This window comes from Caenorhabditis briggsae (genome assembly GCF_000004555.2).
Source record: "Caenorhabditis briggsae complete genome, chrI, whole genome shotgun sequence".
Lineage (NCBI taxonomy): Eukaryota > Metazoa > Nematoda > Chromadorea > Rhabditida > Rhabditidae > Caenorhabditis > Caenorhabditis briggsae.
In genome coordinates, this window is record NC_013489.2 from 8,665,078 (window position 1) to 8,679,494 (window position 14,417).

The 14,417-nt window shown below is 36.4% G+C and overlaps 5 protein-coding genes across 5 annotated transcripts; 2 read left to right on the plus strand and 3 right to left on the minus strand.

Moving 5' to 3' along the window:
- Positions 1–700: 700 nt before the first annotated feature.
- Positions 701–7,408, minus strand: Cbr-tax-2 (the record flags this gene model as incomplete). Its single annotated transcript, XM_002639655.1, is given in 15 exon segments — positions 701–960; positions 1,009–1,084; positions 1,132–1,512; positions 1,559–1,740; positions 1,791–1,862; positions 1,905–2,025; positions 2,028–2,055; positions 2,102–2,186; positions 2,235–2,383; positions 2,426–2,490; positions 2,538–2,675; positions 2,724–3,011; positions 5,763–6,198; positions 6,327–6,397; positions 7,328–7,408. Coding segments are annotated over 15 exon segments (2,433 nt in total).
- CBG12423 lies at positions 3,427–5,446 on the plus strand (the record flags this gene model as incomplete). Its single annotated transcript, XM_002639656.1, has 7 exons — positions 3,427–3,492; positions 3,549–3,656; positions 3,703–3,813; positions 3,858–4,551; positions 4,600–4,925; positions 4,969–5,136; positions 5,183–5,446. 7 exons carry the CDS (start codon positions 3,427–3,429, stop codon positions 5,444–5,446), a joined length of 1,737 nt encoding a protein of 578 aa, XP_002639702.1.
- A 698-nt stretch (positions 7,409–8,106) lies between the features above and the next one.
- On the minus strand, positions 8,107–9,078 carry CBG12421 (the record flags this gene model as incomplete). The annotated part of the gene is made up of 4 exons (XM_002639654.2): positions 8,107–8,271; positions 8,710–8,843; positions 8,893–9,000; positions 9,048–9,078. The coding sequence occupies 4 exons, from the start codon at positions 9,076–9,078 to the stop codon at positions 8,107–8,109; spliced, it is 438 nt and encodes a 145-aa protein (XP_002639700.2).
- Positions 9,079–10,215: 1,137 nt separating this feature from the next.
- On the minus strand, positions 10,216–11,609 carry CBG12420 (the record flags this gene model as incomplete). The annotated part of the gene is made up of 4 exons (XM_002639653.1): positions 10,216–10,403; positions 10,662–11,210; positions 11,253–11,333; positions 11,537–11,609. 4 exons carry the CDS (start codon positions 11,607–11,609, stop codon positions 10,216–10,218), a joined length of 891 nt encoding a protein of 296 aa, XP_002639699.1.
- A 1,712-nt stretch (positions 11,610–13,321) lies between these two features.
- Positions 13,322–13,540, plus strand: CBG12419 (the record flags this gene model as incomplete). The annotated part of the gene is made up of 1 exon (XM_002639652.2): positions 13,322–13,540. One exon carries the CDS (start codon positions 13,322–13,324, stop codon positions 13,538–13,540), a length of 219 nt encoding a protein of 72 aa, XP_002639698.2.
- Between the last annotated feature and the right edge of the window lie 877 nt (positions 13,541–14,417).

Here is a 14,417-nt window from a genome sequence, read left to right on the forward strand (position 1 = left end):
ATCTGGGTAAACGAACAGCAAGTAAATCCGTATTATGTAACTATAATGTTACGATTGTGAAGGGACAATAATGGGTGAGTGGGAAAATAGGTTCTCAAATTGCTAAATTTCTTGAGAAAGTATGGTAAAAAAGTTTTCCTCTGAAATTGACAGCAGGCTTGTAAGAGATACAGAAAAATATATCCGATTACTAGAGTTATTCGGATACGAATTCTCTGACGGATCCACCTTTTTTTTGAAAGTCATATCCGATAGATCATTGTCTGAAATTTGATTCGCGAGAAATCCTCTAACGAAGGATTCTCTGAGGTATTTTTTCAAAAATTGAGAGAAAAAAATTCGAGAATTGAGAAGTCTATTAAACCGAAAAACTGATTTCTCTGGAGCTATTTCTTGGAGTATTTGCTCCCTCTATTCAATTAAATAAAGGTTTTTTTTCGGAACGTCTCACAATTGCTTTCGGACGCTAACGTCTCTGTACCGTAGTAAAAAGAGGTTGGTCTCGACGCGAAAGCTTGAATATTTTGCCAAAAAAACTTTTTCAAAGATAATTCCCAAAAAAACCGCGAGTTATTTTTTTTTTCAAAAAACTATTTTTATTCTCCGATTCAGGCTGATGGATTCACAATAAGACAATTCACAATAAGACAATCTTCAAACATATTATACTGATACAAACCATTCGAAAATGTTAACAAGTTCATTCAGCGTGCAACTTCCTAGTTCCTGAAGTTCCTGGTCTATCGCCTTCTTCGTCGGAATGTGGCACTTCTGCCGACAAGTCAATGTCTTCCATAGGATCCACGTCATCATCCATTGGTCCTTCACGATTCACAGGTTCGATGTCAGAATCCTCACCAATATCTGACAAATCTTCATCCATCCATTCGTCATCTTCATCATCGTCATCTCTTTGAAGAGTACTCCAAGGGTAATAAATCGATTGACGGCGAGATTTGTCTGGAAAACAATGTGTTTTTTTGAGATTGTCACTGCAAAACGAGAGACCTGTTTCTTCCTCAATTGCTTTTTTGAGATCTCGGACTCCTTTGTTTTCATTCATCTCTTCCATATTGGCAATGAGCTGAAATTTTCGAAATTATCAAAATTATTTGATTCATTCTCCCCAACCGTAATCAATTTAGGTACTTGTCGTGGATTGATTTTACATCTATCCTCTAGATCTGCCTGTTGCTTTATCTTCTCCGTCTTCTCATCACTCTTTTTATCATTTTTCAACATTGCAGCTGCTTTCCTTTTCAGAATGGCTTGTGCTTGTGGATAGTATCTGATAACATCATTCAAATCTTCTTTTGCCAAAACGAACAAAGTACAGTATCCTTTGGCTCTAATTGATGCGGTTCTCCTGTTGTTTCCTCCGATTGCCAGTAAACTGATTTCACCGAAGACAGCTCCTTGTGATAATTCCGTAAACACTTTCTCATTATGGTCTCCTCCGACCACTTGAAGAATTCCTTGGTTAATGATGTACATTTCCTTTCCAACATCTCCCTGAAACTGTATTTTTGAAAAGCGAATATTCAAGAAAACAACTCACTTTTAGACAAATCATATCACCGGGTAAAAATATAACAGGTCTCAATTTAAGCACCAAATCTCTCAAAAGAGCACGATCACAATCTTGAAACAGTTGAACCTTGCTCAATGTGGTGTAATGAACAGATAAAGCCAAATCGGTTTGAAGTTTTAATGGAAGTTTTTCAATCAATTTCTTCTCGTCTGAAAAAATATCTGATAGTGAGCTATACCATATTTCGAGAAATTCAAACCAAGAGTCTTCTGTTGCTGCCATGTGTAGATGAACCAGTCACGAACCCTATTAGTTGTTTCCTGTCGCAAACCTTAAAAAGCTAAAATTTTAGACGAAATAGTTTACTAGTGACCTAGTTTTTTGCATTCTCCAAGAGCCTGATCCATTTTTCTCTGAAATTCTTCCCGATTTCTATTAGCATTCGAAACGATATCTCGAATTTGACCGAGCAGCAAAGCGAACACAAAAACTCCCACATCCAAGAGCATGTCATGTAAATATACCTGAAATTGTTTTTTAGTTTTACTGAGTTTCAGTAAGCTGACATACTCGATAACATTTGTTGGTGCTGGATTGTTACCAGTAGAAGTAGCCACTGCAGCTGTGAAATAGAAGCAACGAATGTAAGCGTTTCCTGGGAAAAAAGACCATAAAATCAGTATAAAATTCAAGTATTTTTTACCTTGATTATTGTAGACCCATTTGTTCAAATACCATTTTCCATTTTCGAAATACGCAATCTGCCCAAAAGCCTGCATAGCCGAAAGTTTGTAGTAGACACAGCTATTGCAGTGTATGATGTAGATCATATAAGATAGAGTACGGGCGATTCTACATTTATTTTATTTTATGAGTTATCATTAGATTAATCACCTGATAGCATATGGATTAGCGAATGAGTTGTCCAACATGTCAAAAAGCAACCAGAATGAATGGATCTGAATATTTTCAGGCTTAAAAATGATATTATTTCAAAAAGTCTCACTCTGAAAACTCGATTCAGTCTTAAAATTGGCTTGTTTCCAGTGAATATGTAAACTATATCCGTTGGAAGGACACTTATTATATCCAATTTAAATGTTCTGGTCATGAGATAGTGATAATAAGTTTCAGACAATGATTTCTGAAATAGGAAAAAAAAGAGATGAAATCCAAACGAAAAATAACATACCACTTGAATTCCTCCTCTTGTGAATCGAAGTCTTGGTTTTATGAGAAACATATCGACAAGATAAACGAAATCACAGGTGTAATCAGCGATCATCCAATACATTAGATTATCAGCTGTCTGATATGGATAACTCGATCGAAGAGGAATACAAAATGCATTGTATAGAAAAGAGAGAGTGACAAGGGAGAGCCATGTCATGTAGAATCGTCCGTATGGATGAAGTGTTCCATATATACTGATCCCACATACTCGTTTACTTTTGTCGTTTTGTGGAGATTCTGGCCGGTTCTAGAACAATAATACTTATATTGGATTCGGACTTCTTACAGATAGCGCACAGTTATCTGGACTGATAAAAACAGGTATATTTTTAGGCATAAGTATCTTGGAAGCAAGAGAATTGGTAAAAGTATTTTTTACGTTTGATTCAAAGAAATTAAAATTCGAAAGCGACTCCTCAAGTCTAGGTATTGTTATGATGGATGAAATGTTTCTTGCAACTCTTTACTTCAATTTTATACTAGTACAAACTTTGGTCCGGCTAATTATGCGCCACCCTGTATTTATTGTTGATTTTTCTGAAAAAAAAACTTTTTTTTTTGAATTTGTGTCAGTTTGCTGAATAATTATTTAAGCTCCACGTCTTGAAACTTTTTTTCGCAAGAAAACCAATGGAAATTGCCAACATTTCTATATTCTCGTAATGAATGTCTTAATTCTTATGGTGGTGTTCATAGTCATACATAGGGCGCATGTTTCAAATGTAAAGGTAAGTTGGCGTCCATTTAAATTATGTGTCTCATCTTTTGACTCTCAAGAATTCAGAATTTCGTCGAAATCAAAATAAGTTATGACAATGAAAAATTCAAACGACCAAATTTGTCAGTAATACACTTCAGCGGTGCAAATGATTGTCATGACGCAGCGAATTGGGTGAGAATCAAATAAAAAACTGCAATTTTTAAGAGAAAATATTCAGGTCAAGGATAGACAGGGAAAACCATGGATCCAGTGTGAAGTTCGGATCAACTACACGAGATGCTTTTGTGATATTCAGAATGGGGATTGTTGGGATTTCGAAGATGTTATGGTGAGAGACATACATTTTGAAAAGAAGGGAATCTAAGTTTTCAGGAAGCGATCTATTCGGTGGACCGGGATAAGGCTATTGCCTCAATACCTGAGGATTCTTATAGCCACGCTGGCAATGGGAAAGAGGCGATTGAAAAAATCAAAATCATCTTGAATACTCTTCATGAGAACGCTCTCAATCTATCAGATCAACTTCATAATCAAACAATTTTAACTAGTAGCTACACTAGTGTCGCAGGAATTGACAAAAGTTGTAGTGTGTCTTCAAAACCGAATTTCAACGAATCCGAAGCTCTGATAAACCGTCGAGAAGTTGGACTGAAGGTTTATCCTGACGACAATTACTGTTTCCAATTCTTCTCTCGTTTCAATTATAATCTCTACAATCAATCAACAATGATTTTGATGTTGAGGGAGAAATTGCTAGATCAAATCGATTCTAAGGAGAAGCTCTATCTGTGTGAAACACTCTCCAAAAATACAACCGAAAAGAAGTGCGAATTGGGAAAAATCAAGGATAAACTTCCTGAGAAATGGATGTCTTTTATGAAGTTTACGAGCGGAAGAGGCAAATTTGATTCTGAGCTCGATTACAGTGAAATCAAAAACTATTTCAAATGGATGCGAATTGACAACAACAGTAGTTCAAAAGCACAGGGCATAATAGTCTCCTGGATTTTTGCTAGCCTTCTTCTAGTTATGGTTTTGGTGATCATCAGATCAGTTTCAAAATACGGTAAGAGTACAATTGCTTGTTTAGAATATAATGTTTTCTGCCTTTTAGAACTAATCGAAGAACGAAAGTGTTTGGATTCTTCCCAATTCAAGTTGAAAGATATTGAGAACGAGTTGAAAAAGGCAATGTCAGGGAAAACTCCAGAGACGAGCGTGATGACTTTGGAAGCTTCTCGGGATCTAGAAAAGGCTAGACAGTTGGACAGGAAAAGACAGAAGAAACACAAGGCATCAATATTCAGATCAACTCAACTGCCAACTCCAAAAGAGTCATCGGATTTGGAATCCGTTAAGAGGAAAAATATTGATTCCCAGTTTCTTAAACTTCAGAAAACACAAAACGATGTGACGGAATTCATTGGAACAGCCATCGAGGTTCGCAATTTAAATAGGCGTCAGTATTTCACATCTTCTTCAGGCGAAACTTCCATCTGTACCCAAACATGCACGTCCTCCGGCCGAAAAGTCTCTTCCTAGTAGGACGGATCAAGGAACATTTGTGAACAGAGGTAAATCGGATGACAACATAGTAATGAAGTCAATTCAAAAAACACAAAGTCTCTCCGAGCCAGAAGTGATTGATATGGTGAGTTGATCTGTCAAAAACCTTGTAGAAAATTATCATTTTTCAGCCAACTTTTCCTCCACCACCAACTCAACCACCCATTCTTCCGCCTCCTCCACCACCTCCCATACTTCCGAAAATTCCAAGATCTTCACGTCATAAAAGTCCTCGTCAATTGGAAAGTAAACGAGTGAAAGGAAAAAAGCCAAAGTCTAGATCAAGGTCGGAAACACCCACAAAAATCAGTCGAAAGAAATCAAAAGTTGATCAGAGTCCGAATAATCAGAGTCCGAAGGATAATAAGAAGCATTTTTTGAGTTTCTGGTCATAATTTTTTAATCAATAAACGGTTTTTTTAAACTTTCAAACTATAGTTTAGATATGTAGCTTCAGAATTTAGTTATATACTGCTACCTTGAAACCTCTATTATAAGGGCCCTTATATTGTCAAGTTTGAGATAATTTTTTATTGGCTCCTATGCGAAAAGTGTCAACTGACAGAATATTTTTGATAATCTGATAAACAATTTATCAGTTGACAATTTTTTGATATCTGTGACACGAACCGAGAAAAATTGGCACAAAGATAAAAGTTAGGGGACTCTCTTTTTACAGGTTTCACTGTATTTCTCAAATGAAAGAATCACCTGCAATCCAATCAAAGACATAAGACTCGGACGATGTTCATTTTGTTTCGGGATATTCGATGCTACTGATACAGCGTCTTCGGGAGTTTCTCGAATTAAATCTTCTCTCACTGCTGATGTTCTACGATGTACTTCCTTTGCAATTGAATGCAATCTTTCTCTCATCACGAAAGAGATCTGAGATCTGACGTCATCTTCGATCACACTGGATGATCTTGTTGCTGAAAGAGAGTTTGCATCTAATGAAGAAGATGGTTCCAGTCTGCCACGTCCATCAACTGCATCATGTTGTGGTTCATCATCCATCAAGCCAAGTATTGGGGATTCTACTTCATCGATTTGAATGACGACTTCTGATGGTCGAACCGGTGGCATCGGGAGAGGTCGTGGAGAATGACTGGTAGTTGGTACTTGGGATGCATGAGCTGGATCCAATCTGAAATTGATTATTTCCTTTCCAGTGTAACCAACTCTTTGCAGACCGGAAATTGAATTGAGATCTCCAGTTTTCCTTTTTTGGTAGACATAAAGTAACTAGGGTAACTGAAGAATCATGAAACTCACAGATCAAATGAGTCCTCACTCCTTGGCGATTTCCACTCATCATCACTCAGCGGAGTCGGTTTGCTTGCTTTCTGAAAAGTTGTGGTTTGAAAACATAGAAATTAAAAAAAAATCCAACTCCATCCACAATATCCGATAATCGTCTCCAGTGTTTCTTAGCTCTAAAAGTGATCCTACGACCGCTTCTAGGAATTTTTCGATTTTCAGATGACATTCTAGATTTTTATTCAGAATAGCAGATGATGTATACGAGTGCTTAGAGAATAGAAGCTGTCAACTACTAATAACACACTTCAAGTTACCCATCGTCGACTCTGCGTCTCCTCCATAACCCATTCTATTTCTGAACTCTTTTCAGAGATAATGCTGGGGAAGAGAAGAGGTGTACAGCTTATCATCTGACAATAAATTCTAAAGAAAAGTGAAGAATGGAGTAAGAGATGTATAAAGAGTCTGATATCCGGAAGATGCTGCTAAATTTTTTTTATTTTTCCTATTTTTCTTTCTTGGTTTATATTCTGAACGCATGTAGTTTTGTTTATTTTTCCCCCAGTGAACAGGAAGTTTTCTAAAAATTATTCGAAATTTGTCATGCTCTAAATATTTTTTCTCGGCTTCTGGATACTTCATTATATTTTACAAATATGTCACTTTTCTTTCCGGTACCTACATATACTGTAAAAGCTTTAAATGAATGGAATGGCGTTTTATTTTTCAATGCATAGCTGGGAGAACGTTCTATTAGAGGGTGGCATTCAATTATGAAATTCTGCCAAAAACGCCTCTATATTCTTATCGATGTTTTTTGTGTGTTCAAGAAAATTATAGATTTTGACATCAACTTCGTGTCATAAAATTCATGAAACTTGTTAGTTTTATCATGAAAGTTTCATGCAAAAAAAAATTTCGTATCTTTTAAAGAGCTTTTTTATTACTCATGTCTTCTCTTCTTAATAATAATTTTGAAAGGAAAAAATTTAGCTTTCCGTCATCTCACTAACCTGTCGATCTACATAGCTGAATTCTCTTTTCCTTATCTCTCGAGCCAAATTGGTATTGGATAGTTTTGGAGCACTGTACATATCCGAGAAACCAGAAGAGTCAGTTCGTTTCCTTCTAGACATTTTTCTTTTCAATTTCTGAAAAAAACGTTTGGAAAACTTTAAAAATGTCACAGTTAGCAAAGGAACTAAAATTCGAATCGAAAAACAAGAATGAGTCGAAAAAGATGGGAAGTAAGCGAGCGAATTTGGAAATGTATATTAAAAGCTCCTCAGGTGTGTAGTATCTTTCCGTTTCTCTTCTCTTTTGCTGATGACCTCCTTTTCCTTCTTTTGCGTGCCTCTTCTTCTTCTTCTTCTCCTTCATAATCCCTCTTGATAGGCATGCTCATTCCACATCCGTTGCCAAGCAGTCTCATAATATTTTTTCATGCTCATTAAAACACACTGAGATGATTTTCAGCCAACTTAGCTATACTACAAGTTGAAGAAATAAAAAAACGAGTTTCTTTGGCGGGATTCTAGAATGCTTTCCCTCCCTCTAATGATAGGTTTACTTGAACTTTTTTCGCTCAATTTGATAACATGCAGCCCTATAAAAACTCTACAAATCTCTCTGGAGACATGGAAAAAAAGATTTATTGATTTTTAGGAGTACAATACAAAACCAGGGATAATACGAATTAATCAGTTTGAAACCCGACAGCTAACATGCCAAATATCGAAAGAAACAATAATAAAAATGGAAACATTCATATATACAACATTTCAGTTATTGTTCAATCTTTTGGATTAGCTGCTGCATGTGCTCGAATAGCCGCCTTTAGTTCTGATCCTTCGAGAAGAAGAGTGATTATAACATGATCATCTCTCTTTTGAAATAACATTTCTCCCTCGAAATCGATCATTTTGTGTTTACGAGCGCGGAGAAGTGTTCCAACGACCTGGAATAATAGATTTCAGATGGACTCTTATCTCATGAAATTTTAATGTTATCGTCCAGAACTAAGAATACAGAGTGGCGCATAATTTGCTAAAGTTTGTACTATCAAAAAATTTTAGTGAAGCGTTGTACTGGACTCAAATTTTGATTTCAAAAATTCAAATATTCATCAGTAAACTGGCTAAGTTTCAAATTAGCTGAGTTATTGCTGGTCAAAGTTGCTTTGCCGTTCATTTTTGGGCAATCATAGAAGTACCTAGACTTGAGGAATCGCTTTGAAAATTTCGGTAGCTTTGAATCAAACGTAAAATTATATGTCTACCGATTTTCGTGATTCCAAGACACTAATGGCTAAGGATATCCCCGTTTTTTTCAGTCCGGGTAGTTGTCACCCTGTACTGTTTCTAAATACTACTATTCATAACGTGAGTTATCATACCTTGTCAGAAATATTTACATAAATTGTGAACAATCTTCCAAACGTGATTCTGATTGGTCCGTCTTCTTTTTCCCTTTTACCGTAATCTTCTACAACTTCACAAAGTGTCAACATTTCTCTGTGCACATGAGCGGCTGAAAACCAAAAATATCGATTTTAAAAAATTCGTTCTCCCTTTAATACCTGCTTTCTTGGCTCTTTGCTCTGTCAACGTTCCTGGCTTCGGCCTTCCATACTCACTGCTGTCCTTATTTATCTTCTTGGGCGCAAAATCTTTCGAATAGACGTCATCTGAAAAGGAATATGAGAGGAATCTTAATAGGGTGTCTAGTCGATACCTTTGCTTTGAATTGCATCGTTTTGTTCCATTTCTTTGAATTTGAAGAGAGCTTTGTCTATAAATAGTAATCATAGGATTCTGTTCGGATAAAATTAATCAAAGTTTATAAATCAAATTCAGATATTCGGTGACCAGAAAGCTGTGTGCTCCCACTTCTGAGAGCACAAACAACTAAATGAATGAGAAAACGAAATGACGGAGGAAGGGATCCCCCAATTTTTTGTAAAATTGTCTCTCTGGGTCTCTCGAGAACTAGTGTGTTTTTCTTAGACTATGACAGCTGATGTATGCTTTTTGAAATTTTCTAGTGAGGGGGAGGAAATGATATTACGGAAAAGATCATTTGTTGAAGGAACATCCCAAGTGATAACTCAGAATTTAGAGATTTTATGTTTTTCATTGTTGTTATAGAATAGCGCCTTCTTTCATCAAATAAAAAATGTTTCTCAGCAGAAGTTCCGAAACATCTATGGACGAGAAACACCGGTGGCCGTGGCCAAAGGTCCACAAGTGATCTACAGTAACCTAAAATCATTTTTAATTTCAGGATTCATTTTCTCTTTGTTTACAGATTGTGAGTTACGCCGCTTTTCTGTTATTTTTTCATCAAACAATTCTGAAAACCAAAACGTATAGAAATCGAGAAAAAAAGTCAGAAATTAAAAAAATGTTTAGGTTACAGTAGTTTTCGTTGTGGAACATTCGGCGACGGCCACCGGCGCTTCTCTTCGACCGCTTCAATTTTTGTCTACCAGGATAATAACCAAAATAAAAATATTACAGTTTTAATCTAAAGTGTTATACACACTTATCAACTGAACTTACCAATTCTGGCACATGTAATAGACATCTTTTGTCAGATTAATATGGGAAATTGTAGGATTGTTAACTGATATAACCTTTTTGTTTCAAGGTGTGTGTTGATTGAGATGTGAAAAGAAAGAGCTCACCACTCAAGATTCTTTTCTTTTTTTAGTTTCGAACTTGTTTGTTTTTAGTGGGCGGATATCTCTGCGTTTCCAATAAATTGCCCACTATTTTTTAAATATTTTTCTAGATTCGCCGAATGTTTGATGAAGAAAAAAGCGAACAGTTTCGAAATATTGAAGGATGAATAACAGTGTACGGTTGAAGAGTGATCAGTGATCTTTGAGAAAAATTTATTATCAATCGAAAATCTGAATTTCAACTGGAATTTCCGGAGTTGTCGTCCGATTCAACTCGGAAATCGGTGCTGCGAGTGCATCGATTCGGGTACATTTTTGATCCCAAACGAATTCGCCAATGTTCTCCTTATTCATTTCAATGCACATGTAGATTGAAGTTTCAGTGAAATCCCGATAACGAGGGGCTGCTGGAAAAAGAGTAAGCCCCGTGAAACCGGTAATAGAAGAGCCCCTCTAACTTTTGACTTTGATCCAGTTTGTCTCGGTTCCTGTCAAAAGGTTGTCAACTGATAAAATTTTCATCATAATACCAAAAGTAATTCGCCAGTTGACAAACTTTTGACATCTCGAATAGAAATTGAGATAATTGAGCTCAAATTTAACAGTGTGGGGGCCCTTCTATTGCAGGTTTTACAGTATCCATAATGGATATATAGGGAACCTACATTCTGGAGTTGTAGATTTCTTCTTTCTCCGAACAAGAACTTTCTTCTTGTTTGTAGTCCCGCTATTGATCATCGATTGAATTTCTGAAGCATCCACGTCGCCATTTGAAGCCAGATCGAATTGTTTCCCTTTCAGTTTCGGTTCTTCTTTTTCTACTTTTTTAGTTTCTTCTGAATTCGTCTCTTCAATTACTCTTCTCATCACGACAACATCATCTGAATCCTCTGGCATTGACATCATTCCTCCCAACCCAGCTACGCTATCCAATGACGTCACAGACATAGCTCGATCAGTTGACTCCAGTTCTTTTGGCTCATCCATTGGCAACGATATTTCTGGTGAGGACATCATCGCCACGTCATTGGAAATCAATGTTGAAGAATCAGAGTGAAGAAGTGGCTGATCGGATAATATTTGAACTTCTATATTATCACATTTTTCTGAAATTTCAGATCTTCCAAGTTTTTCGAAAACATCTGACTTCTTTCCCTTCTTCACTATTTTTCTTCTTGATCTTCTCTCTCTATTCTCATCGTAAGTGGTGGAGTCTGAAACAACATTTTTGATGGAAAAAATGAAAATTTCTGAACCTCTTGAACATGATATTATCTTTGGTGGTTGCCCAGGTTTGGAGATGTTCCAGTGATCGAATCTGGGTGGTGATCGAGGATCTGAAAACAAATTTATGAGGATGAGATCATTCAAAGAAATAAGGAAAAGCTTGAAAAAAAAAATTAGTTTTGATTTTATGATAAATTTACGGCTTCGGGATATTTCTTACAGGAAACGAGATATATGGGCTCAACGTTGACTACATCGTATTCGAATAATTAAACAAATTTTGGAACCAATCCTAAAGTTGAAATTGACTTACCACAACAAATTGTGACACATATTGTAAGTTCGGACGGCTCATAATGTTTGAATATCCTCCGACATACACCCATCTTCTTTTCATTCCATCAATGACATTTTTTCTATTTCTTTACCTGTAAAATGAACATGAACACGTATCATTGGGCGGCTCGGATCGGGTGGATGAGCGGCAAGATCAATAGGGGAACTTCGGTTTTCAAACTTTCTTCTTTTCTGTGATATCCAAGACACTGTTTGCTCTCATTTAAGTTGAGAGAACAGATTCTTTGGGATAAAAAAGAAGGATCTGAGGTTTTGAGAACAAGGAAACGGAACATTTTGAAGAGAACTTTCTGTCAAAGGCGGAATTAAGAACATATGTCACTAGGATCAGTTTGAAATCTCATTTGTCACTTCACTAAAAAAACAGAAAGAAGGATAGAAAGAGTGTGATAAAAATGTGAAAAAGATCACAGAGAGGTAAAAAAACAAGGATGGGAAGCAATCCCCCAATGTGCTTGCTCACCACATTATTTATTGCTCTCGGCGACTATTTGATAGATAACAGATGGAGGATAAGACTAGAAAAACCAATAAATGAGAAAACGGAGGGAAGAAAAAATATGTTGACACATTCACAAGATCTAATTGGTTTCGTATGTTCAGAAGGACTATCGGGTACTTAGCATAGCAGAAGAAGTGCACTCAGATACGAATTTTGAGAAGGAAAGCCAAGAAGATATTTGGTTTCGAATACTCAAAAATTTCACACAACGACAGGAACAAACAAAGTGTTTTTCGATAGATTAAAAGGGTGGAGAGAAAAAGGAATTTTAGCAACCAATCGGATCAGCTGAGGCATCTTCGGCAAGACGATATAAGAATTCGGCATTGTGGAAGAGAAACGCCGATGGCCGTGGTCGAAGGTCATACAACGACAACTACCGTAACCCAAAAATATTGTTATTTTCTCAATTTGTTTGGTGATAAGTTTGGTGAAGTCTATGAAAAGCAGTAAAAAAAAGAGAAAATTAATTAAGTATTAGGTTACGATAGGTCGCTGTGGGATCGTCGGACACGGCCACCGCCGTTTCTCTTCCACTGCTCCGATTTTTATATCAGAATTTGTACCTTCGAATCACCTCATTAACCCAAGGATTCAGAAATCCAAAAATCTAGAATTTTCAGAATTCCTGGAATCATAACTCCAAAATTCCAAAAGTTCAGAATTCCGAAATTCTAAAATTCAAGAATCTAGGATTTTCCGAATTACAGCATTACAAAAATCTGGAGTAAAAAATATCAGAATTTCAGGATTCCAAAAATTCAAAATTCAAGAAGTCAAATCTAGATTTGGCAGAATTCGTGGAGCCACATTTCTGCAATTCCCAAATTTCAATCCCAAAGTACAAAAATTATCGTATCAGACGGAATACGATTTTTAATGATTTTAGGCCAGTAGACGTAAAAATCCTATTAGATTTGACTGACAGCCATGTGTGGGCAAGCACCTGTTTTTCATTGTTCAAGCTTGATTTGATTTAAATTTAGTCAGCAGTCAATTACTCTACCCAACCACCCAGCAAAAACAAAATCTCTCATTTACATCCCCAATTCGAGCAATGAGAATATTCTTACTGGTTAGTTTTTTATTTCCGTTTTAAAATAACATTTTTAGAAATAGAAACTAGGTCATAATCATTATCCTTTTTCAAGATTCTTCTTATCCTCCCTTCAATTGTTCTGTCAGCTCATCGAACATGTCGTCGTTCTACTCAATGTCCTCTGAACGAAGTGTGTCACCATGGATACTGCCAATCATTTGATGATAATCGATGCATCACTTCAGCATTCTGTCCCAAAAACTACAAATGCGTCGATGGAAAGTGCGAAAAGCACAATGGTGTTCGATACTTTCTTTTTGGTTCTGCAATGTTTTGTACAACAAGTTTCCAGTGTCCAGCAAGAATGTACTGCTCTCGTGGACATTGTGTTTAGTTGTGAAATTGATTTATTTTGGTGAAATGAATTGTTTAAACTGTTGTTCTTCCCATACTTCAACTACATCTGATGATATATTTTTTAACTGACAAGCATAAGTCAGTCTGACTTTCCAGATTTTAAAGTTCTGATATTATTAATGAAGATTTTTTTATATCTTTCCGAAGATACGATACACGGCCTCGCCTAAAAAAACCTCGAGAAATTGCGCTCTATCGCACCAATTGCTGGCGCCGCTTAAGTGGGCAAAGTTTGCAATGCCCCGCATGGTTTCTGGGGATACGGTTAGAATTCTGGTAAATAGACGTCTCCAATCATTGTGTTGAACAGCTCGTCGCAGAACTGATGCATTTTCCATAGCAGATCGCAAGACAACTCGTCATTGTCGCGCCGTTTCTTCAGTTTGTTCTGCCCTTTGGTACACTCGTGGTAATAAAATCGCTTGTCTGATAAATAGGGTGAGCAATTGCACAATCTTTGAAAATCTCGAAGTTTCAAAAAACGCTCTTATACATTTTTAGGACTGTCAGTTAGCAGAAAAATTACTAAAATTCAATGTTTAACTTTATTAATCGTTAGAACTAGATCTAACTTCATAAAACTCAGTTAAATTTCAGGAAAAGAAACCCAATTTATTTTTAGCTGGTTACGGTAGACACAGACACCGTTACGCACAATTGCACACATTATCCAAAAACTTTGAGACCGTATTGTCTATTCAATAAAACCCATATTCCCTCAACATTCTAATCGAGTGCAAACCAAACTGTAAACTTCGATCCCATATATCTCATTTCCTGTAAAAGATATCAGAAAATGATCAACTGACAAAATGTTTATTATAATATCAAAAACATGCTGTCAGTTAACAACTTTTTAATATCTTTCACAGGAACCCA